General features: G+C 39.9%; 1 protein-coding gene across 2 annotated transcripts in view; it reads left to right on the plus strand.

Moving 5' to 3' along the window:
• Positions 1–12,910: 12,910 nt before the first annotated feature.
• si:dkey-237i9.1 (SEC14-like protein 1) overlaps positions 12,911–26,515 on the plus strand; it is a 37,225-nt gene continuing 23,620 nt past the window's right edge. For both annotated transcript variants that reach the window (XM_037689601.1, XM_037689603.1), the window contains exons 1-2: positions 12,911–13,242; positions 18,371–18,460. In XM_037689601.1, coding sequence (XP_037545529.1) covers positions 18,398–18,460 — 63 coding nt within the window. In that variant the 5' untranslated portion in view covers positions 12,911–13,242; positions 18,371–18,397. The remainder of the gene's footprint in view (positions 13,243–18,370; positions 18,461–26,515) is intronic.

The raw sequence follows: 26,515 nt of genomic DNA on the forward strand, positions 1-26,515 counted from the left end.
GTTGGAGGTTCTGGAGGACCTGAAGAGACCAGTTGTTGGAGGTTCTGGAGGAACTGAAGAGACCAGATGTTGGAGGTTCTGGAGGATCTTAAGAGACCAGTTGTTGGAGGTTCTGGAGGAACTGAAGAGACCAGTTGTTGGAGGTTCTGGAGGCTCTGAGACCAGTTGTTGGAAGTTTAGGAGGATATGAAGAGACCAGTTGTTTGAGATTCTGGAGGACCTATAAGACCAGTTGTTGGAGGATTTGGAGGATCAGAGGATACCAGTTGGAGGTTCTGGAGGACCTAAGGAGACCAGATGTTGGAGGGTTTGGAGGATATTAGGAGACCAGTTGTTGGAGGATCTGAGGAGGCCAGATGTTGGAGGTTTTGGAGGATCTGAGGAGGCCAGATGTTGGAGGTTCTGGAGGACCTGAGGAGACCAAATGTTGGAGGTTCTGTAGGACTTGAGGAGACCAGTTGTTGGAGGTTTAGGAGGATCTGGGGTTAGCTCCAGCTGTTTAACTGTTTTTACAGCTTTTTGTTGCCCATGCCCATTTTTTAGATGTTTGCTGACATCAAATTTAAAATTTCCTTATTTTTAATAAAAAACAGGTAAAAATGTCTTAGTTGAAACTCTTGAAATACAAACTATGTTCCACTGTGAATAAAATATGAGTTTGTGAGATTTACAAATCATTACATTCTTTTTTTATTTATTTATTATTATTTACATTTTACACAACGTCCCAGCCGTTTCAGAGTTGGGGTTGCATTCAGAGTTTAACTTCACGTGCGTGTTCATTGACCTGCGTCGATATCTGCGAGGTTCTGCACGCTGAGGTTGGACAAGCAGCTGCTGACTCGGTTTCTGATCCACGTTGTCGGCTGAGAAACACAAATCACCAACACGTCAGCCTCCAAAAACAAGCCCAGTGATGGATTTACACTGACTGACATTAAGTTACCTCGTCCTCCTGGGAAATGAGAATTTGTCCATTTTCAAGGACGCAGTTGCAGATGTCCCATATGGGGACCTCCTGAGGCGGGGCCCAGTCTAGTCTTGGAAGTCCAGTGGGTGCAGCTGGCGTCGGTTCAGCCTCCCCCACATCTGACACACAAACAAGTAAAATCATTATAGTTGCTTGTCGTCTGCTGGGCGATACAAATGATAGCTTGTCTCACTTTGAAGAGCTGATTGTGATGTTTTAAAATGTGCATCGTGGTGTCGAGACATGCGCAGATTTTATTGTTTATCACTTTGTATTTCTGGCCCAGTCGCTCCCATTTTACAGATAAAATCTGGTTTCTAGGACACGAGGAGTGTTTCCTGTGGTTCCTTTGTAGCCGTCTTAACCTCACGACCCTCGTGACAGAGTTTCTGTGTTTACGTTTCAGTTTTTTTTTGTCAGTTCTACAACCACATGAGAAAAATAAAATGATTCATAATCAGGTCTGACTCTGTGGTGACGGTGGCAGAGAAGACTGAGGACAAACTGCAGGACGTTGTGGACGATGTCACGCTCCGTCATCAGCGACCAGAGGAGCCTGCAGAGACAGACTGTTCCTGGACCAAGAGACTGAAGAACTCCTTTGTCCCTCAACTCCTCACTGGGGGGGTGGGGGGTGACAGGAGGTCAGAGGAGCAGAAGGAGCAGCCACCGCCTTAAAATAGCCAGTTTACAGTCTAACAATTAAGTCAGGACCTTTGGATGGAAGCAAAACGTAAAAAAATAAATAATAAAATATAAATAAAAAAAAATATATATATATATTTTTTTTTGGATCAGAAAAACCCGATACGTAAATTATATTGGTATCGGATCAGCCCCATCCCTATTTTCTACTTTTGCTTTTAACTATCTTTTTGCAACATTTTCCTATTTTCATAGTTTTGACATTTAACTTTGTTTATTGCTGCTTTTAAATTTTTGTCAGCATTTTGTTGATACTTACTTCTAGTTAACATTTTATACTTTTAGCTTTCAACTAGCCTTTTGCTACTTTTAGCTAGACTTTAGCAACTCTTGGCCTTTTAGTAGCATTTTGCTACTTGCAGCGTTTGACAAGCCTTTTGATACTTTTAGCTCATAACTTCAGTTTTACTACTTGAAGCGTGTGTTTTTACCACTTCCCTTACCGTTAGCTTTTAGCTAATGTTAATTCATTTTAGTATTTTTGCTAGTAATTTGGGGAAGTGGTGGCACAGAGATTAGCCGGTTCGACTCCTTGGACCAACAACATCAAAGGTGAAGCTCCCAAACCTGCCTCCACCCTCATTTGCCCCACTCTGGGCCCTTGAGCAAGGCCCTTAACCCCCACCCTCTGCTCCCCCGGGCACCCTAGATAGCAGCTCTGCTCCACACAGAGGGCTGTGGTTGAGTCAGGAAGGGCATCCGGCATAAAAACAATCACGTCTTGGTGTGAGTTATTTCACTGTGGTGAACACTGAGGAAGGGAGCAGCCAAAAGAAGAAGAACATGCTTGTTATTTTAGTTACCATAGTTTTCAGCATTTTTGAGCTTTTAGCTAGCATTCTGCTTCTTTTAGCTTTTAGCTTGTACCTGCTCAAGCTGACTTCAGTCCAGACCTCTGGCAGAGGAAAGTTGTAGATCAGCTCAAACTTGGAACAAAACGTCAAGATTTATAGTTTTTCTTTTGTTTTTTCTTATTGTTTTCTTTATACTCCAGTTTTTTCCCAGCATCCCCTGTGCCTTCACTTCACCCTGCTCCTCAGCTCCTGCCCCGCCCACTCACACCTGTTCTCAGTTGTCATTTTGCCCAGGTGTCTCCACTCATCAACCCCTGCCCATAAAGACCCTCAGCTTTCATTCATCTTTAGTCTGGCATTGTGTATGTTACCATGTCTGGTTCTCCTCCATGACTCCTTGAGTTGTTCGTTTGCAATTTGCCTTAAAAAAAATTAAAAATTCTTTGTTTGTTAATTTTTTTACTCAAGCTCGTCACGTTTGGCTGCATTCCTGGATCCTTAACCGTGACACAAAAAGCACATGACCTTAATATTTTACTTGTGGGGGGGGGGAATAGTTCAGATGACACAAAACACGACGCAAATGTTTCCTGCGTAATTTTTGTAATGTTTTCAACCATCGGTAAAAACGTGGTAAATTTATGTTTGTAAGCTTTCGGCTGAAATCCTGTTTTTCTAATAAAAATAAAAAGATGAATCAGATCATCTGCAGAAGACAAACGCATGTCTTCTGTTTAAAAAAAAAAAAAAAGAAGAAGAAAGAAAGCCGTTGTTGTTTGGAAACTGTAGGCCTGAGATCCCTCCTCTCCTCCTCCTCTCCTCCTCCTCTCCTCCTCACAGCTTTACAGAACTCTGCGTTCTCCACAAGCTCCGGTTTTATCAAATAAACGTAAGAACGTCTCCCTGTTTGCTGTGACCTTCATACAATCAAGGCTTTTGTCGATGCTCTTAACAGTAAAAATGTGAAATCTGATTTATGTTTTCTTTTTCGTCACAACTTTCTGTTAAGTCATTTAGTCATGAAAGCTCACTCAGCAGAGGGGCACTGTAATTTTTAGGTTTTATGCTTTTTTTATCAAAAGAAATACAGTTTTATTTTGAAACATTCCCCCCATTGAAACGCACTGAGATCTCTTCACTTCTTTCCAAAACAATCGGCTTCAGGGTACTGGCTCTGTTTGTATTTATTTATTATGCTACTTTTAATTTTTAGCTACTGCTACCTGTCTGCTTTTTTTTTTTAGCTTTTAGCTGTTCTGTTATTTTTAGTTTCTAGTTAGCTTTTTGTTACTTTTACCTTAAGTTTTCAGTTAGCATTTTAATAAATGTAGCTTTTAACTGGTGTTTTGTGACTTTTACCTAGTTAAGATTTTATTTTATATTTTTTATGTTTATTTCTTGTATTCTACTTCTTTTAGTCTAGCTAGCATTTCACCATTTTAGCTTTTATCTTGTGTTGTGCACCTTTTAGTTTTTAGCTAGTGTTCATCTTGTTTTATATTTAACAACTCATTTTTTAATTTCTCGGGAAACTAGCGTCATTCATTCAGATTTCATTTGAACAGAAAGTGCTAATCTCGTGTTCTCTTTTAGCTAAATGGGTGAAATTCAGCTAAAATAAAAGAGCTCTCAGTTCAGATCTCGGCGCAGAAACATTTTACATTTCAGATTTGATCAAACAACTCTGTCTCTGAACATACGAGACAAATCTTTATGGGGACCTCCCTGTGTTTGAATATAAGTTGATAACAATCAACGCTTTAGATTAAAAATATTCATATTTGGAGTTATTTAGAAATACTTTTTATAGAATACGATCGGTGACTAAAACTTCCTAAACAATCATCTGGACAAATAAAATCAGCATAAGGGGAATTGTCCTGCATTTAAAATATTCCTAAGTGTACGCATTATTACGTTAAGAACGTGACACAACGTTGAATTTTAATACGTAATCAAACATGTTTTGAGACTTGTTGAAAGTTTGTTTTTAAAGATCAGCATCAGTTTGAGTGGAGACGTTCCAACCGTTTATGAATTTGAAGCTGATGTTGTCATTTTTGAATAAATGACTTTACTTGCTCCTAAACGTGAACTCTGGGTACTCCAGTCCAAAACATGCACGTTAAGCTGCTTTCAGGCCCAGGCCGCCATTGAAAAAGAGATTTGTGATCTCAGTTTTCGCCTGGTTAAATAAAGGTTAATACATTTAATATTTATATATGTATTAGTATGACGTGTAAAGTTCCGCTTCAACCTTATTTCCAGCCTATCAGCTCCTCCGCTCTGTATTTAAACGACACGTTGCTGTGAAAACATCTCGTGTACCACACCTTCGTGTGCCAGCTCAACAGGAAGCTGAAGTTTAACCACACACTGACTGTGATGTGGACAAAAGACTGCAGGCTGCATGTTTTCATTTAAATATATGCATCCAAATGTCCACGGTTGTTGAGATCATCTTAATTATGAGACTAACTAGAGAAAGTACATTTTCTGAGGAAATCCAGTGTTGCGCTGAACGATAGCTAAAACTGAGCTGTCAAAGCTAAAAGACGATGAACACCAGCTAATAGGAGCACGATGTGGGCTGCAAGCTACAGTGCCTTGTGAAAGTATTCGGCCCCCTTGAACTTTTCAACCTTTTGCCACATTTCAGGCTTCAAACATAAAGATATAAAATTTTAATTTTTTTGTGAAGAACCAACAACAAGTGGGACACAATCGTGAAGTGGAATGAAATTTATTGGATGTGTCAAACTTTTTTAACAAATAAAAACTGAAAAGTGGGGCGTGCAATATTATTGGGCCCCCTTGCGTTAATACTTTGTAGCTCCGCCTCTTGCTGCAGTTCCAGCTGCAAGTCTCTTGGGGTTTGTCTCCATCAGTTTTGCACATGGAGACACTGAAGTTCTGCCCATTCTTCCTGCAGAACAGCTGGAGCTCAGTGAGGTTGGATGGAGAGCGTTTGTGAACAGCAGTCTTCAGCTCTTTCCACAGATTATCGATTGGATTCAGGTCTGGACTTTGACTTGTCCATTCCAACACCTGGACATGTTTATTTGTGAACCATTCCATTGTAGATGTGTCTTTATGTTTTGGATCATTGTCTTGTTGGAAGATAAATCTCCGTCCCAGTCTCAGGTCTCTTGCAGACTCAAACAGGTTTTCTTCCAGAATGGTCCTGTATTTGGCCCCATCCATCTTCCCATCAATTCTGACCATCTTCCCTGTCCCTGCTGACGAAACGCAGGCCCAAACCATGATGCTGCCACCACCATGTTTGACAGTGGGGATGGTGTGTTCAGGGTGATGAGCTGTGTTGCTTTTACACCAAACATATCGTTTTGCAATGTGGCCAAACAGTTGGATTTTGGTTTCATGTGACCAGAGCACCTTCTTCCACATGTTTGGTGTCTCCCAGGTGCTTGTGACAAACTTTAAACAACACTTTTTATGGATATCTTTGAGAAATGTCTTTCTATTTATCATCCTCAGTCATTTGGGACAACATTGGATCATTCATAGATCCTCACTGAACTTCTGGACTGAGTTTGCTGCACCGAAAGTAAAGGGGCCCAATAATATTGCACGCCCCACTTTTCAGTTTATTTGTTAAAAAAGTTTGACACATCCAATAAATTTCATTCCACTTCACGACTGTGTCCCACTTGTTGTTGATTCTTCACAAAAAATTAAAATTTTATATCTTTATGTTTGAAGCCTGAAATGTGGCAAAAGGTTGAAAAGTTCAAGGAGGACGAATACTTTCGTAAGGTACTGTAACTAAAAGAAACACATCATTAGCTACGAGCTAAAAGAAGTGGAATGCTATAACTCAATGAAACAAAATACTAGCTAAAAGTTAAAAGAAGCAGAACTTTTGCTATAGGGATAAAGGAACAAAACATTAGCTAAGAGCTAAAATAGCAGCATGCTAGTTATCATTTAAAAGGAAGAAAGCACTCACTACAAGCTCAAAGAAGCAACATTCTAACTTAAGCTGCAAAAGAACAAAACACTAGCTAAAAGTTAAAAGGAGCAAATTATTAGCTAAAAAGTTAAAAGATCAAAACACAGGCTAAAAGATAGCTAAACGTCCCAAAACACTAGCCGGAAAAAAAAAGGTAGAAAAAAATGTCTAAAAGCTAAAATTATCAAACCGTTATTTAGAAGCTAAAAGTAGTAAAAGCCTAGCTAATAGCTAAATGTATCAGCTTGATAGTTTAAAGCTAAATGTATCAAAAGACTAGCTAGAAGCTAAACGTAGCAAAATAGTAACTAAAAGCTAAACCATAGCCAAAGTCTATAACTAAAAGTATAATAAGACAAAACTGAGCCAACGTGCTGAAGCAGATTTCAAAGAGAACAATGATGTTGAAGAAAAATAAGATTTTAATGGGGTTTGTTTATATGGAAAAGTAAAAACTTAAATGTTTAAAGTTGCAAAAACCAAGAAAAATGTTTTTATTTAATTTTTTAACATATATGGATTGTTTACTCTGACTGTGCTCTTACCTGGGAGTAAATTCAGCGCACTGTTGCGGCTCTGCAGCCTGGGCCTCTTCAGCTTCTGGGTCACGTTCCATAGGTACTTTTTGAAGATGGCCCCCCCACCTCCTTTCTGTGAGGGGTCAGTGGAGGAGCCCCCCGATGCTTCTGCAGCTGCTGATGATGATGAGGAAGAAGCAGCATTCGCAGAGCTGGAGGAAGGTGTCAGAGCTGCAAAAAGTGACCCAGGAGGCTCAGACAGGGCCCTTCTGAAGGGGTTCTTCCTGGTTCCCCCTGCCCCTTTTTCAGGCTTAGATCCCTCTGCGGTTTTCCCGCTGGATGTGGAGTTCTTGTCTCCGGGGTCCTCGCTCAGGGCCTTGCGCCAGCTTTGCATCTTGCTCCACTTGTTGCTGGAAGCCTTCTGGATCTTATCGATGGTGGACGTGGAGGAAGTCGTTGCTCCGTCTCCATCTTCTCTATCGTTCAGCGCTCCCTTGGAGCCCGTGTGCCACTTGTACGTGTTGAGGGGGTCGGTGGTCTCAGATGTTTGAGTTTGCTCGACAGGAGACTCTTTGACAGTCTCAGGAGATCCCTGCTCCTTCTCTGAATCGTTCTCCTCGGTGCCCATCGTAAACGTCAGAGCGTAGATAAACTTGGGTTCAGTTTTGTTAACTTCCTTCACATGAGACTTCGCCTCCTGACCTCTTCGGTGAAACAGTTGAGCTGAGGCAGACAGAGGAGTTCTCTCTCGTTTCCTGTCTTACAACAAAACATCATGCGACGGCAGCATGCGAGGAACCACTCCGTGTGTTGTCGCTTCGCCGGAGGACTGAACTCCTCATCACTTCCTCAATAAATGACACCGAGAAGTTCATCTGTTGAAAAAAATACTGCTTTTTTTTTTTTTTTTTTGCTCTGCTCTTTATGCTTTAATTCAAAACTTCCCTCCTTCTCTTCCTGTTCTTCTTTTGTGTCAATTGTTTGTTTCCAAATCAACAAAACAGAAATAAAAAGTGGCTTGTATGTGGTTTTAGCTACCATTCTACTTTTTGCTACTTTTACCTATTGCTCTGCTGCATTAAGCTAGCCTTTTGCTATTTATAGCTTTTAGCTAGCCTTCTGCCATTTACCTGTCAGATACTTTTTTTTATTTTGTTTTGTTGCTTTTAAATTTTAGTCAGCATTTTGTTACTTTTCCTTTACTTTTTATTGCTAGCATTTGATACTTTTAGCTTTAAGCTAGTTTTTTGCCACTAGTTTGCAACTTAAGCTTTTTTAAGTAGCTTTTTGCTACTTTTATTTTTCAGCCAACCTTTGGCCTTTTAGCTAGCATTTTAATAGTTCTAGTTTTTATTTGCAAACCTTTAGTTGCTTTAAGCTTCGAGCTGCTACATTTAGCTAGCCTTTTGCTACTTTAAGCTTGTGTTTTTCCCACTTTTGTTACTTTTTGCGTTTAAATAAAGCTTGTCAACTTTTAGCTTTTTGTTTGTATTTTGCTCATGTTTGTGATTTTTCCATTTGTTTTAGCTTTTAGTTAGAATTTTGCTCCTTTTAGCTTTTTTGCTAGTGCTCTGCTTCTTTTAGCTTTTGCCATTCGTTTTCAGTGTATTCACTGATTATTGTTATTTTTTACAAAAAGTATTTTTCTCAAGTTAAAACCAAACAAATTAAGTTCTGAAATGTAAGTCTTTGTGTATATATGTTCATTTTTACAACGATTTAAAGAGATAATTAGCTTTTTTCTGACCTGTGAAATGTGTATTTGTGGTGTTCATTAAGTTTGACCACATTCACAAACAGAACCATCCAGAACCGGACCGCCTGCGTCCGTTCGGCTCCGCAGTTCAGGGGCTACCTGTGGCTGTGAGGCCTGTTGACTGTTGAAATCAGTTTCCTGTGAAAGCAGCGCTGCACTTCCTGCCCAGATCGCTCTGATAGACTGAAAACCACTTCCTGCTCTCGTGCTGCTCTCGGTTCAAACACACCTGCAGGATAGTTCTGGTTCCCATGATGGCACAGCTCACATCAGCTGAAATCTGGTGGAAACGCGCTGAAACGCTGGTCCACTGATGGAAGAACCAAAACATTCGTTTCTCTTGTCAAAGTAAACTTGAAGCTTAATCTACACATTTAGTTCTGATTGTTCTTTTAAAAAAATGATATGAACTGTATGGAACCACAGGAGGTTACGTTTTTGTCTTGATTTAATGAACTCTGGTTGAGTAAAAAAAAAAAAAAAAGTTTTGTATTTTATGTTAATGCAAAGCTGAACAAAGAAAATGTTAAATGGGTTGTTTCACACATAAATGTTTGGGTCTCTTCTGGATTCCTGGAAGCCAACAAACTATTTAATACTTTAAAACGATGTACGGCTTTAATACACCGAGGAAAGCTTCATGGACTCCTCCTAAACACGCTGCTCGTATTTTGAGCTTTATAAGTATGTCAAATTGTTTAGGACTACTTGAGAGACGCCACCAGCCAGAGACAAAGTCCTTGTTTGTCTCACATTTGGTCAGAAACAATTCTGATTCTGAACCCTCTTTGCAGAGATTTTTGTTCTCCTCCACCAGATGGCAACAAAGCATCAACTCAACCAGCGTGTGAGCCTTCTACACAACATGCAAACAACTGTTCAATCATCACAACTTATTTATTGTGTTCACATTCACAGCCAGTTCAGGAACTGGTCCCTGCACTCATGCTCCTTTAAGGTGGTTTATCCAAGTGGTAGGAAGGTCGTCCTTCAGGCAGAGGAGAGTTTGAGCCCCTGCAGCGTGCCAAAGAGTCTCTGGGCACTTTGCAAACCCTTGGATAAGGTTAACAATGCACAAAATGTGGACCATTTACCAAAAAAAAAAAGGTAACATGTAAGTTGTTGGACTGTGAGAGGAAACACTGAGCACAGACTCAGAAGCTGCCACGGTTTTAGACACATTGAAGTCACGCAGACTGACCGGAGGAGCTAAACCGAACTTTATTTGACCAGAAACCGAGGCTGTCATGTGAGAATAAACTTACAGGAGGAAAAAAAAAAATCAGATCTGACGCAGGAAGTCACGAGGAGGTTCGAGGAGAACCGGAGGTGGTGCGAGAACACGAAATGCTCCCCTGAAGGATGAACGAAGACTGGAAGGTCCTACGGACTCATGGGGGAGGTGGATGCAGGTGAAACACGGAGCAGGTGTAGACGGGTGCGGCAGGCTGGGAGTGACAAACACAGGAAAGTGAGGAACAAACGACACACAAAAAAAATAACATCTATGATGTTTACCCACTTCTTCCTTTTTGGGTCACTAGTGCTCATGTCCAGCTGTCACTGTGCGAGAGGCGGGGACACCCTGGACAGGTCTCCAGTCCATCACAGGGACACAGAGACAAGCAACCATTCATTCTCTCTCTCTCACCTCTAGGGACAATTTAAACCAGTCAGCCTAACATGCATGTTTTTGGTCTGTGAAAGAAAACCTACGCAGCACGGAGAGAACATGCAAACTACCCAGAAAGGCCCCGGATCGGGATTTGTACCTGCGACCTTCTCACTGAGAGACAACAACTGCACCACCAGACTGAGTCTTTCCAAGCAACTCCATGAACTGGACCAAACTGGAATATTTGATCATTAAAAAAAATCAATGCCAAGACGTTAAAGCGCAGGTCAACATGAAAAGAATTCAGTGTTGGGGAGGTCTCAGTGCAGGCGGGTTGTGATGCACATGGAAGACCTTTGACCTTCACCTGAAGGTGCGGCCGATAAAACACCCTCATGTTGAACCAACACCGTATATTTTCTTTACGTCATGATCTGACTGTCCTTTAAGTTTGATATGGGCAGTTTGGTTAGGTTGTATAAATACACTTAAGTGTTTTTTATCTGGAAACTTTCTAACCTGCAGTTTGCCCTTTTTGTTTCAGGACAATTCAGTATATAATTTTTTTTTTACCTCTTTCATCTTCCGGAGGACTTTTTACCCACACCCCTGGGAGTTTTTCCTCCTCCTGCAAATCACTTTTTTAATTCTGAAGTTTTAGAGTCCGCTCTGCCCCTTGAAACACCTGATTTTGTTTGGTTTGGTCGTAGACGTTTATTCTGAGCTCCGTTCGGCCTCGTTGCCTTCTGAACGGTCTGCCGTCAGCTGCTTTTCAGCTGAGGTGCATGTGAGCTCCGCAGAGCACGAACGCACGCCGAAGCCGCGCACAGCTGCTCGGGACATTTAGTCGCCAAGTGTCCCGTTACTCATCCGGCACTCGCGCGCTCATCTTACAGCTGAGACTCGTTGCTTCTCGTTCAGTGATTTCCCAACTTCATGATACGATGAGGCCTCCTCTAGAGAAAATGAAGGGGGAGCCAGGTGGGGGGGTCACTTTTAATCACGTGGGTGGCAGCAAACCCAGAAACCAGAACATTATCCTGTTGGTAAATATGGGCTAATAAGAAAATATCACTATGAAAGTTTGGGAATTTCTTCTGATATAGTATTTTTTTTTTAAATTATTTTAACATTATAGTTGATTTTACTAAAAGGAGCAGAGTCAAATTGAAGTGATCCACATAAATAAATAAAATAAATGAATTTTTGAGATTTTTCCATCCGAACACTGAATCAGCATTCACGCTACATGTTCATTTTTCCTGTTTTAATTTTTCCATGCATTTTCTGAAACGCATCTTCTGCACACTTTGAGCTATATACCAACAATCAGTTCATTCAGGAGATGGGCACAACGACTCCTGGTTTTTGTAACTTTAATACTTTTCAAAGTATTTTACTTGATTTACGAATATTTCCTCATAGAAATACAATTGGAGCTTTTCACTTTCTTGAAAAAACAATGTTCTCGTTGAAATGTGCTTCAGCATACTTGATCTAATTTGCTCTTAGCTACCATTAGCTATCATTTGGCAGCTTTAAATTTTAAGCTATCCTTTTGATACTATTCTAAGCCTTTTGTTACTTACAGCTCCTAGCTAGTCATTTAGCTTCTGGTTAGATTTTTGACATTTTTAGTTAGCAGTTTGCTATTCTAACATCTGCTGCTTTTTGCTAGTATGTTTCTACATTTAGCATTTAGCTAGCATTTTGCTGTCTTGAATTAATGTTTTGCTTATTTTTAGCTAGCAGTTTGCTTCTTTTAGCAAGTTGCTCCTTGTAGTTGGTATAACATTTTGTTTTTGTTTTAGCTTTAACAACTTTTTGCTTCAACAAGTCAGTATCAGTTATTCAGCGTTCATCTTTCACACATTTTACAAGGCAACACAACTTCTTACCATTTTTAAACCTAATGGCCTAATGCTATTATTTAGAGACTAGCTTTTTAGTGTTTAATCTTTTTAATAAAACATTTTTTTATTTTAGTATGAAACTGCTAATTGTTCATAAATAATGTTTTTATTTATATGATTATAGTTCTGAAAAAGCTAGATTAAAAAAAATGCCCATAAAACTAAGGACTCATGAGAGTCATGAGAGGGGGGCAACAGTCATACCGGTGGTCCCTGGAGTTCCTAGTGGCGCCTCTGGCAATGTGCGCGCAAGAAAATGTCTATGTTTTAAATGTATTAAACTAATTTTAAGTGTCCTTTTTTAATCAAATGCCAGCTGCAGATTCCTATGCGGGCTGTACATCTGCGACATCTGGATTTACAGCTTTTAACACGACTGCGCTGGAAACATACGATATTAATCTGCGGCAGAGCTGGTTGCATAAGAATAAAACTGCAAAGAACTTGTTCCCAGATTTATTTGTTTAATTTTATTTTTATCAGCAGCTGAATCCATCACGGGATGTTCTTTGACCTTTGCGTCTAATTTAGTTTTGGGATGATCATTAGTTTCAGCCTGTCCCCTGCTGTTAGTCCTTCAATGAGGCTGCAGGGAGTGTCCCTGAACGCATCACGGAGGAGTGGAAAAAACCGGAGCTAACAGAAGCAAGCGAACGGAGCGGAGCGGGGAGGGGAGGCAGAAACAGCCGCCGTCCTCCTGAGAGCTCCGCACTTCATCAGGAGGAGGACCAACTCAACTGTGGGCTGTTTGAGATACTTATTTATATTTTATTTTTAACAGCTGTTCGTTTTGTAGGGAGAGCCTAACCCCCACGGTTAGCTTCATGGCTACACGTTCCTGCTACAGTTAGCATAACAAAGCTAACAGCCACCGGAGCCGGCGAAGTGAGGCACCGAGGAGGAGCGGAATGGCAGGAATTCACACGGGTTGTCCTTCCAGAAGCAACCACTGACCAAACCGAACAAGTCCACGTTTGTTTTTGCTCTCAGAGTCACTGGTAAGTACTCGATACAAGAGCTGCTTCAAAAAATAGCGTTTTTTTGTGAATTTAGCGCTAGCTTACGGGCTAAAAAAATGTTTTAGCTAACAAGTGAAGTGACCCAATTTTTTGTGATAATTATAGGCATGAAAACCTTCCATGTAAGGGTTTTGTCGTACTATGTTAACGCCTTTTGTAAAATACTGCAATATTTAACAAATACGATCATACGTTTTATAAGTTTAATGCGAAGGTCGGTGTTTTTAAGTAAGATTTAATCAGCCGTGTTTTCGTTTTGACATTTTTCATCGTTCACACTGAACAATAATTTACTGCCTTGTCAGGAAGTGCAGGTGAAAAACTAAATCTGTGTGGGGAAATTATATTTCGAAGTGAATTTAACATCATTTATTCAAATGAGGTTTTTTTTTTTTTAACGCTTTTGTGGGTCATTTTGGAGGATGTATGATTTAAAGACGGATTTAAACGATTGGAAACGAAATCATTGCAGGATGGTTTGTGCAAACTGCGCATCAAAGCTCTGTTTGTGTTTCTTTTTTTTCTAAATAAACACATTAAATAACCAATCCCGTTCTTCCTTTTTTAAAAACGCAGAATACATTTTCAAAAAGCATGCCAAAAATCAAAACGCAGATTAATCAGAAAACACCAGCGTTCCTGGAAACATAAGAATAAACAGAACTTTTCTGCCTTCTCTCTCTCTTGATTTTTATCTCTGGTTAGTGCAAGAAAAGGTCTGTCACTATATGAATGTAAAGAAGAATCAGTTTTATTTTTTTCCAAATCCTGACTTTTTTTTTTTTTTAACTTCAAAGTTGTATTCGCTTCTTTCAAAGCAGAAAAGTTTAGTTTTTCTGCTTAATCAACTTTTTTCATTCTCAAATTTGTCCCATCAGCTAGAGCTTGAAGACGTTCGTGTCCAGAACGAACGTCTGTCCTCTCAGCAAGGTTAGCACTTACACTTTTCAAAGAAGCGTTTCTCATTTCTGCGTCAACAAAGGGGACGCTTGTGCTTCTGTTATGTGATAGCAACACATGATACGGCAGAAAGTCCCAAGCATTTGTTCACTCAGCGACTCTGCAAATTGAGTTGGTGGATATCGTCAGCCTAAAGGCAATAGTCACGAAGACTGGGCAAAATAGATAAATAAAAATCCACGCAATATTTTCCCATATCATTGGTAAATATGTTCTGAAATGAGAAATTTGTGCAAACTATGGAAACATCTGGTGACTGAAAAGTAGGTCAACGATGCAAGAGCCATTTGGGTTGAAGTCTTGACAGATGTTTTGGTAGGTATTTGCATATGTCAAGTATAAGGTTAAGATAAGAAGGTATGTTAGTATGAAATACACTGCCTGGCCAAAAAAAAGGTTGCCACCAAAAACTAAGGTCACTCGCTAATATTCCGTTGGACCACCTTTAGTTTTAATTACAGCATGCATTCGCTGTGTCATTGTTTTGATAAGCTTCTGCAATGTCACGATCTATTTCCATCCAGTGTTGCATTAATTTTTCACCAAGTTCTTGCATTGATGACTAGGCATGCTTCACCTGCCTCTCCTATTACCCTGATGCACCCATCACTCTGGAACAGGGTCAATCTGGACTCATCAGACCACATGACCTTCTTCCATTGCTCTAGAGTCCAATCTTTATGCTCCCTAGCAAATTGAAGCCTTTTTTTCTAGGGGTGCACCGATTTATTGGCCCTGATTTCCTTAATTTGGGGAAATCGGCCAATACTTGCATAAGAAACAGATTTTATCAATTTTTTTTGTTTGGTTTTTAAACAACAATTGTCTGAACATCATTTATATTTCAGAGTAGTACCTTGTGGCTAGTTAAAACAAGCTTTTTATTGTTTCTAGGATATTGTTCAAGGGTGTGTTTTTTCAATAAAATAATATTGGAAAATTGAAGGTGCACTGTGACCTTATAACACCTGACAGTGTTGCTTATACAACAAAATCGGTATCGGCAGGTCAGACTTTTTAGAAATCTGTGATCTGCCAGAAAACTGCAATCAGTGCACCCCTTTTTTTTCCGGTTAGCTTCACTGATTAATGGTTTTCTTAAGGCTGCACAGCTGTTCAGTCCCAATTCCTTGAGTTCCCTTCACAGTGCGCACGTGGAAATGCTTTTACTTTCACTATTAAACACAGCCCTGAGTGCTACTGTTGTTCTTCGATTTGATTTCACCAAACGTTTTAAGTGATCACTGATCACAATCATTCAGGATTTGTTTCCGGCTACATTTCTTCCTCGAAGACGATGGGTCTCCACTATCTTTCCAGTTTTTAATAATGCGTTGGACAATTCTAAACCCAGTTTTAGTAGTTTCTGCAATCTCCTTAGATGTTTTCTCTGCTTGATGCCGATGATTTGACCCTTCTCAAACAGACGGACGTCTTTTCCACGACCGCGTGACGTGTCTTTCAACACGGTTGTTTAAGAATTGAGAAGCAACTCATTGCACCAGTTGGGGTTAAATAACTTGTTGCAGCTAAAAGATAATCACCCATGCAGTAATTATCCAATAGGACGGAGGCTCGGACCTATTTGCTTAGGTAAATCCAGGTGGCGACTTTTTTTTTTTTTTTTTTGGTCAGGCAGTGTATAAGAGGTTTTGATAAAGCAGCGTTTGAACGCTGAGCTCCATCTTTATGTCACTGCACCGTTTCCTTCATCTGCAGCTTCCCTTTTATTTTTCCACCTACATAACTTTATTTCTAGAATTTCTGAGGTGGTCTAATTACGTCAGTTATTTACCTTTGCTGACTGCAAGAAGCCTAATGTTTGTCGATCAGCTTCCATGTGTTTTTTGTAGATTCAGCTTTGTTTACGTTGTGGACCCTCAATTCAGAATGGTATCTTGGTATATGGTATATATCTTAAGGGAGTAACTCGTTCAAAAATTCTTACATGTTTATTCCGTACTTTGCCAGGAGTATGTTTTAATGGGGCTTTTTAAAAGTCTTCTCAGTAGCAAAGCTGTTGTAGGTAATGGATGGAAATGTATAGAAAGATGAAACTAAATAAACATTTGTTCATGTGATGCTCACCATTATTAGTACACCAAGCAAATAGTGTGTCCCCAGCATGAGTGAAATGTCAACAAGTACTTGAAGGAACAGTAAGAATAATGAAACTGAAGCTTTCAATGACCTAAATCTTTGACAGCATGATCAGAAATTGTTGAAACGGGCTGATTGAATCATCTTAACTCGCACTGAGGTAACAGTTTTTCTTCTGCCATGTTTTTGAAGTTGCTGACTGGTCCTGGATCACGATGGTAATTATGTACTGCAGTAGTAAAGTGTTGTTTATGAAGGGATGCTGTGGAGACGTGTTAGTATTTAGACTGACCTAGACTGGTTATTATAGACTGCCTGTTCAGGTCTGTCAGCCTGAAGGAGCAAAACTGGACAAAGCCAAAAACACAACTACAAATCAGTAAATTTAAAAAGAATATATCACAACAGAAGATGTAACAACAAAATCAAAGCTCATTTCAGTAGATGTAATAAAACGGAGTCTGGTTTTTTTAGTTTTAGTTTTTTTTTAGTGTTTCTGGTTTTGTCTGGGTTTTGTTTTGCTCCTCAGAATCTCTGTTTTGATCCCTTTTAGCTCCCACCCATCCTTGCAGACAAGCTCCCTCTGCATCGCTGCAAACACACGCTCATACATGTAAGAGCACGCTGAGCAAATATTACAGTGCAATATGAGCTAAACGTGGCACGTGAACAAAACAACAAAAATCCTTTGGCGTGACGTGTTTGATTCAACATCTGGAACAGTCTGTTATGCTCTTGTGTATTTTTTTTTTCCTCATCTGGAGGTGGAAAAGAGGCTAGAGAAAAGCGCTCGGTTCTTTTGAAAAGCTGCAGCATGTGGTTTGTGTTGTTTAAATTTTACATACTGAACAAAACCTGCTGTCTTAATCATTTTCTGGAGCGACTGGTGCTCAGCTGAGTGTAGCCGAGTTTTCTGCCCAGTAGTTGCCAACGAAAAGCCTTTGCAGTGGTGTCGTTCTTTATGAATGAGCGGGAAGTGCTGCATCCATTGATCATTCTCGCACACTAGAGCTGCCACTAATACAGGTTTTTATTTATTTTGATGACTCAAATTTCAGTCAACAATTTTAATGTTTAATGATCAACTACGGCACAAAATAATACCAACAAAATTTGCCATTTAAAGTCCAAAATTTAGATTTGGAAAACCAACTGCAGTGTGACAAAAAAAATAAATAACTTATTAATTAAAAACTGAGAAATCCTTCTTTTGCAGGAATTTACTCGCACGACTTTGTATTTAAGTAATAAGAGGGTATGTAAATTTGTCAGATGAAAATATTTGTTTAGATATTAACATTATCAGCACATTTAAATGTGATTAAAACGTTGACATGTTGATGGTTTTAAAACGGACAAAAGTAAAATTAATATGGTTTGCAAGGAAGCATGGTCAAAAATGGAGGTACAAAACTTTATACAACACCCACACTGGGTTATCCGACGTGTGCCCAGGTAGAGTTTCCTCAAACATGTAACACTGGAAAATGTAGTGAACTTGAACTTTATAAAGTAAATTTAGCAACTAAAATAAATATACGGTTGTACAGTTGTTGTTTTTTCATCAATCTCGGTGCATCGCTCCTCTGCTGCTGCTGTTGGGGTAAAAATATTTCAAGATCTTACAGCTAGTTTCCAAACTTTACATCCCTCCACCGTTTGAAAACGTTTAAAACTGAAACTGTCGCTGCCGTTTTTCTGCCATGACTGTTGAAAACTTAAGCCAACAGGAACTCGCTTGATCTACGCAGCAGTTCTAGCGACCATATTTTTATTTGAAGTATTAATAAAATTTAGAATCATGTCGTATGTCAACTAAAAAAATGGATGTAGACAAATTATCATGATCGTCGGCATCGATTTAAGCTCTATTATACACTTATCCACATACAAACGCATATATAGAAAAAGCGCGCGCACAACTCTCCTGCCCTAAAGATCCATGCAGCTTTGTTTGGTAACTAAATATTTATTGTAGTGGTAAGAAGATTCAGATACACCCCTACTGGTTTTTTTTTTCTGATTTTATTTATTTATTTTTGTCCAGGTTGTCGGTGTTACCGTAATCCCCATCATGGTGCAGAAGTATCAGTCACCTGTGCGGGTGTATAAGCACCCCTTTGAGCTGGTGATGGCGGTAAGTGGCTTCGCCTATCAATTTTCTGTCTGCATGAATTGTGAATGCATGAGATGCAGAGTTATGCAACTCTGGTGAGTGGGCGCCACAAAGGTCGCTCATGTTTTCAGATTGCTCTCTTTGAAGTCCGATTGCTGTGCCGTTCATGTTGCTGATGTCTGATCAGTTACATGAAGCTGAGTTTTCGAATTAAATGGACTCTACAGTGCTGCTGCGACACAAATCCTGTCTTGTGCTTTTCCTTTTTCAGTGAAAACTTTTTTTATCGCAAGTTAAGATGTTGAATCACTGCACCCTGCATGTGGTGCTCCCATGTCTAATGGAAATCCTGCAGAGACGGGGTGGTTGTAGTCCATTTGCAGCATAAAATATTCAGCCCCATGCACGACGTTTTACAGCTGACTGCACCTCTGCACGCTTTTGGCAAAGCTCTGAAGTGCTCGTGTCGAAACGATCAAGCAGGCATTTGCATTTTTGTCGCCTTTCTTTTTTCAGCCAGCTCTTTTAACATCATGTTTCTGCAGCTTTTCTTCTTCACCGTTTAAATTCTCCAGTCTAAAGTCTCACTTTGTCTGTTTTTGGTGTCGACTTGGCCACGTCCCGCTGATGCTCAGCCTTTAACAGAAAGCTGTAGGTTGAGTTTGTCAGACTGGGTTCAGAGGAGAAAAACGTAATCTTACTGTCTGAACCTCAGGGAATAATATTTGCTTTTGTGGTCAAAGATGATAATAGGTTCCACAATTAACCTGATTTTATAAGCACCAGTTTCAGTCCAAGCAGCCAATATTTCTGCTGATTTATTTAAAGTATCTGTATTTGTTTTGTTAGTTTGCAGTGATATTTCAAATTCATTTCTGTATGCCGTCGTGTCTCGTTTTAGTGCATAAGATTCCACACCCTGACTGTTTTCTTTAAATGGAAAGCAGCTTTGCTGGTGAGAGGGAGGATGCAGGGAGACTAAATCTTCTTAGCCTGAGCAGTGTGCAAACAGATGTCCATAAATAAATAAATAAAAAAGCTGGTACCTGAACCCAGGTCCACATAAGCTACCAAAGAGGCGAACCTGTTCTAACAGAGAGGCGGCGCTGCATGGTTTTTTTAAAGCTGGAGATGTACAGATTTTGTAGCTAGGTCACATCTGGAACGCGCTAGGTATTTCTAAACTGGGACAGGAACACATAAGTTGGGCATTTGTCTTCTGTGACATAATTAAGACACAGCATGGTTATTATCTGTAACTTATTTTCATGTTCGCAACAGGGAAAATATTTTAGTTGTTACTTTCTCTGCAGTATTTTTTTGAGGAGACAGTGGTGCGACACAACGCACACTGGTTCTTCTTCTCCCCACAAAGCCTTCTCTTACTTCCTCCATGGCTGTTCTGTCGCAATTGCAGCTCAACAGCATAAACACAAAGTGGTTGGTGGGGAAACAATCCCATAATACTCAAATCTGACAAGAAGCAGCTTCTTCAAGCTGTCTACTTTCAGGTTTTTCTGCTATATTAGGCAATCATTTCAGGGTTAGCTGTAAATATTATCATTGCTGCACATGCCTTTTTAATTCTTTCTCAGGTTCTTCTGCCAGTTGTCTCTTAAGTACAAATTTATTTTTTGAGCTTTGAATGACTTAAACATTTTGCTTTAACAAATTCTTCTCTGTCTCCACTTGAATTTATTTGGATACCGTCACGTCTCCTCTAATTTTAGTCTAAAAGCGAAGGCTACATTCTTCTGTCTAAGCCTTTGAATACGTTTCTGTAGTCCATGTGAAATGCACTGGCTCCCCACTCGACCCTGGGGAGGTTCTCCGCTTGCTGACAGGTGCTATCAAAGTTTTTCAACCTCTGGCTAACGCTGCTGAAGCAGAAGTGTACTCATCTTGCATAAGCTGGGCTTTGATCTCAGATGCCCTTCAGATGTTTTTGTTCTTCTGCACTCGATGTTCCCTCTTTGAGCTCCGTGTTCTTACAGCCAACAGCATTTGGGCACATTTGTCACTCATCATTTGGCAGAAGAAAGCTTGTGTTTTACAGTTTTACTTTTATTAGTTCAGCGATGTGGCATACCTTCCCTAGAGAAAAAATGCGTTTGGTTTATTTTAATGACTGATATTAGTCATTATTCCCATAGATTTGGTTTTAATATCATTTTAAGTTTTTGAACATCATCATTTTACATAATTCTTCTCATGAGTTACTGTAGTTAAGGATCAGGGCTGAAGATATTCATCATTTTGTGACAAAATAAATCAGCTTTTGATTATACTTTTTTAATTTTTGGTCAGGTTTCCATTCTTAACTTGTATAATTTGAGTATTTCATCAACTACTTTTTGCATGCCTACATTCTGAAACGGATGGATTAAAAGACGGCACCAGTCAACCCCAACAGTTCAGCTCAGATTTCCTTTTCGAGTTCAATCTGAAGGTATCTTGTAGGATGTAGACATAAAACGTTTTGAATCGAACACTTTATGCTACTAAAATCATGTACCGTTGTGCAAAGGAAGTTGACCGGAGCCACATTTTATGTATGTGCGCACACATTTCCACCTTGAGGAGGAAAAACTGTAAGCTAACGGTAACATCTGGGCCGCTACTGCTGTTATCTTGTTGGCGATCAGTATTTACGAGGGAGTCTCTGGAATTTTTTTAAATGTTTGCAACATGGTACGATGAAAGTGGAACTGGTAGTGAGTGACAAAATAATGTCTGTGGCTTAAAATACAGTTACAGTTCACACCTACACGGTTTCCTGGTCCCTTGATTGCAAACAGTCAGAATTCAGTGAGACTGCAACTAAAGATTTGCCCCTTTTCTCTCAATTTTGTATCATTAATCACTCTCCAACAGTTTCTATTTCAGCCTTTAGAGCCACATTAGAGCATGATCATTCTTTTTTGAAGATGCTAACGCCACCATTCCCACACTACAATGAGACCAAAAACAAAGAGGTGGAAACCCTGCAGAAGGGGGTCAGGTAGCTCTAACAGATGCAGGGACGTTCATCGCCAGAGAATCTCGTGTTACTGAACTCGGTATTCTCACTCCGTTTGAGTTCCCGAAGTCTTGTTTGAATGAAAATGCAATGTGGAGCCAAATATTTAGTTTCTTTTAGGTTTGAGAGATTCTTTTCTCAATTTTTTTTTTTTTGAAGTGTGATTGTGGATACAAAGGGATGCATCAGTTAAATGTTTTTTAATTGCATCACAGTCTTCTGAATCATAACTAAAATCAAATTGGGAAGTTCTTAAAGATTCCCATCCCTTGCGTCTCTCCCGGCTTACTGTTGGAGACTAGTCAGTGCCTTAAAACTTGTAAGAAGAAAGGCCAATTGAGTGTTTGCAGCCAAGCAACCAGGAAATTGTGCATTTTGCATTGCCATTTAAAAAAATCAAGGCTTATTTTTATGTTTACAGTGCCCACAACTTGATTCTAGGCAGTACACATTTGTACCCACCTTGGTAGCTGCCTCGTTTTAATCTGCTGGAGAAAACTTTTGTAATAAAGATTTGAACCAGTTTTCTGTCAGCGAAGAGCTTGAATGTAGGCGTCACAGCTGACTGGGCTAGTTTATGCTGGGCAGGAACCCACATTTTTATCTAAATAGAATTCTTTAATGCGTCACAAATTTTGTTTGGGTTCATACGTAAGGAACAAAACTGAATTGAAGAAATGCATCAGCATTTTTTTTTTATCACTTTGATCTACATCAGTCCATTTGTCTCTGCTGCTGCATCTCAATAACAGGAAATGTAGTCAGTGCTGTTGCTGCCATTATCGCCGCCGTCCAGTGACAGAGCCTCCGGTGTGTCCTCAGGGAGTCCCTGTGGAATGTCAAAAGCTCAACACAACACCCCTGTTGTTGTCGTTAGCCAGGGGCGGCACAAGCTTTTAATACATGAAGGACTTCAGTAGCCAGAAGTGAGAAAGTAATGCATGCACACACAAAAACAGTGGATGTATGAACACAAACTTAAATCTGTCCCTGAAGGCAGTTGACAATAAATATCCTTAACTTGAATTAAAATGCATGTTGCAGAGTGAGACCACGGTGAACTGGAGCCTTGTGTTTTCCTAAATCGTTCCATGGAAACGTTTTTGTTTGCAACTAATCCGTGAAGGCAAAGTGCTTTGGTCCTTCCCCCTGTTCCAGTCCGGTTTCTAGAGAATTGGGAACAGGATGTACAATGTTACTGTTACGCCTAGCTGGGCTCTAATGCATCATCAGCAACAGAGGATGCTTCCTTCTCACGGACTAAACTTTCTTAATCAGTTGCAGCAAACTTTTTTTATAATGTAGGTGGGGTTAAAACATCCTGGATCATCTTCAAAACGTCCTCGTAATGACTCATTATTTACTAAAGCATTAATGTTGAACAAGCGTTAAAGCATTCTGAATGAAATGCAGCAGAGCTAAAACACCTCTGAAATTCAGCGCTTTCTTTTTTATGAGGTAACATGAGTGAAGTTTTATGGTGATAACTGTTGTTTCACACTCTTCTATTCTTTCTATGGCCTGATTGTGGCAACTCGAAGGGACTAGAGAGCATTTTGTTTACTGGATGACAAGCTGGGACCAAAGGGGCATTAATGAGGCCCTTGGTGTATGACTGAAAGTGTTTGTGTGACTCAGGTCTTTTTCAACTTGTAATTCATTTAAATTATGCTTTTGAAAGAGGACCAGAAGAGCTTTATGTGTGACATTTCAAATAAAAACAGATGGACACTTGTGATGGTGACTGGGAGCCTCATTATCGCCCGTCGCTTAAGAGCGACTGAGGTAAAAATTGATGTGATAGTAGCTGAGAGTCATCCACAACCCATCCTCTGAGTGTTCCATCTTGTGTTACAATTTGATTTTCAAGGTTTGACCAAAACAGACGACAATCATTTTTCAACGGAAGATTTTTGTCTGAAACTTGGTGGGCGATGTTCCTTCAAGACCCCCAATGCCCTTGCTGTGTACTTCCTGTCGCCTGCATCACTTCTGCGATTTTGTTTCTGTTCCCAGAAACTAATTTATGAAGCGTCGGCGAACAATGACCGTAAAATAAACCAACCCACAGGACGGGAAATGCTGCGTCTCTGCTGCTTTTGTGCAACATGAAGATGAGAACATTATATTCAGGAAATGACACGTGCCTAAATGACGACGCTAAAACTCAGCTCAGATCTGTCGCACGGCATGAAGATACGAGAGAAGACGTTGTGGTCAATCAATAGTTTAATCTGTTGGAGGGTTTGACCAGATAGATGGTGTAACGCCAGTTATTTCTGTTTTTGACCTTCTCTTGGTTTTCTGGGTCATCTGTAGCACATTTTTCAATCTGTCAGCTCACCAGCATGTTTTACAGTCATGCCAATAGGTCTAAACTTGGCTCATCCTGCTGTCCCCCTTCCCTTTGTCTAACCTGGCTTTCTGCAGGCTGAGCCTGCTGGGGTGGCATCCTGTCCCTCCATGTCCTGACCCACTTATGCTCCGGTCCAGTTAAAGCTTTTACAGTCCAATTCTCTGCTGCAGAAGCATCCCAGGCTTTATTCTCTTGATTTAATCTGTTACTGAGCCGTCGGCTCGTCCGTAACTCACTTCATCGACTGACGTTTAGAAATGTCTGCTTACACAAGCAGGCGCTCTCCTCCCCTGTTTTAAGATGAAAACTGGGTCGTCATGGTAACACCTTTTCATTGAAAAAAAAAACCCCACGAGACTACCCGGTAATACAAATGGGTCATCAGATTTCCTTCTAAGTATTCAAACAGCTCGTCAGGGGAGGTATACTATTTGGGTATCAATTTTATGTGCCTGCTTTAGTGACGTTTTTAAAATTATTTTGCTTGTCTAGTTTAATTCGGAGCACTTTCATCCCCTTCTGAATCGGTCTTGTCGGAGCATTTCCTGCAGTGCCTGATTCACTTACTCTTTCCGACGGTGTTTGCCAAAAACGATGAAGACTTACGATCTGAGGCAGGGAGAGGAGCTCATACAGCGCGAAATGACGCAGAACCACATGGCTTCAGGAGCCGATGGGACATTTCATTCACTGATCGCCAGCATGCTCATTCACCCTCTCCTCTGCTGCAAGGTGGAGATGCTGCTTCACTAGCTCCCCTCCCCCTTCAGCCGGCTCCCTTCTAGAAACATCTGAATGTATGCGCTCATATTCTTGTACTATTTAGCCATTAGCGTGGTTTTTCACGCAGTCATCCCAGTCTGTGGCAGCCGATGGTGACTCAGAGTTGTGCAGCAAGAGAGTGTGTGCACATCCAACTGTGACAGTTATGTGTGTGGGGTGGGGGCATTGTTGATCGTCCAAACTACTTGAATCCGACTGCTTTTGAGAGCAAACGAATGACAAAATATCTTTCCAAATCCTCTATATTTTGGGAGCTTCCACCCCATTTACGTCAAAACATACTAAATGAATCTGCACGCTCAATCAGCCAATATGGGTTATGAAACACTAATCGAAGGGATTTGAGAGTCAGAGATTTGTCATTCGCATCTCATGTGGTACATGTGGTGGAACGAGGTTATGTACACCGGGTCCCAGTTACATCCAACAATAAAATATAAAAAAAACAAAAAGGAAAAATCTTGAAGTGAGAATAAATTTAAAAAATAACTACTAATTCCATCACTTTACCATAGCTATCACAGGGCATTAAAACTTTTTTGTAATAATTTATGAAAATGTTATTATTTTCCAATTGTCACCATCTTACAATGCTGTTATTGCTTGTATCAGTCGTCCCTCTGTGAATAGCAAGCGGCCAGCAGGGCACTAACGATTGGTCTTAGGCTGATGCTCCTCCTTTATCATGTGAACAGCTGGTTCTGGATGTCACCAGCAAACTGGTTGATCCGCTGTGAGGAGGTGCTATTTATAAGACTGGGTTTAGTGCAGCTCCTCAAACTGTTTTGGATTAAAGATGAAACGTTTCAACAGTTTTTAATTGTATTTATTTATTGACTCTGTCCAGAGGACCTGACTTAACTTTGTTAGAAATGGTTTTAGTTAACTTTCTAAGAATATTAGTATTCTTCAACCAGCTGAGTCACAAAGCTACACTGCTATAATATATGACACGTATACAATTTGTGCAAATTGTACTTGAGAGGCGATTATTACAGCCTCATATAAAAACGACGATGATGATATCGGAACTGGATCGGTATCGACCGATATCCAGATTTAGGTTTTGGGATCGGATTAGAAGTAAAAAAAATGTGGATCGGTACATCCCTAATGTGTTGGGCGCTAAACAAGTTAAACTATTGATCAAAATTAGCATAAAATGATGTACCAGTTCTTGAGGGAATTGAAAACGTCAGCATAAAACGTCTTACAATACTCAATTTTTTTTTCCCTTAATTAGTAAATTATTTTTAAACTATATTCAATTATTTTACCGGTAGTCCAGATTGTATGTAGGATCATGATTTATTATGTTAAACTCGTTTTTTTAATGAGTTTAACATGATAATTAATTTTAATGAGTCTGTATTGATTTGCTTTTCAATTTACTTTGACTTGAAGCTTTTATTTTTTTATTTACTCTAACACCATGTTCGGGCTGCTGTTACACCGTATGTTTTACATTATTAGTGTTTAGCACATATCTTAGATCTTTAGCGTACCGTTTGGCGTTTGTTTAGCGTATAATTTAATGTACATCTTAAATCCTTGTATACTGTTTCTTTTTACTCGTTATATTTTTGCTATTTTGGGTGTAGCTGGGACCCTGAGTACATTAATTCAACCTTTATTTACACAGGTTAGTCCCATTGAGCCTCAGGAACTCGTTTACAAGAGAGTAATAATTTCATGTACCACATGTGAAATGTGAATGACAAGAAACTTGACTTGAACCAAAAGGGAAATTTAAAAACTCAAGCATTTCTTCTTACTGTGATCTCATGAACAGACGTGCAGCCTACGGCCTTTAATTCCCCCTGTGAACTAAAAGGATTGGATGCACTCGTACATCCTATCAAACATGCCTAACCTGGCACTTCAGTGCGCCATGGTCCACCAGACATTTAGGGCCTTG

The sequence above is a fragment of the Nematolebias whitei genome, chromosome 16, assembly GCF_014905685.2.
Source record: "Nematolebias whitei isolate Nwh7 chromosome 16, NemWhi1, whole genome shotgun sequence".
Lineage (NCBI taxonomy): Eukaryota > Metazoa > Chordata > Actinopteri > Cyprinodontiformes > Rivulidae > Nematolebias > Nematolebias whitei.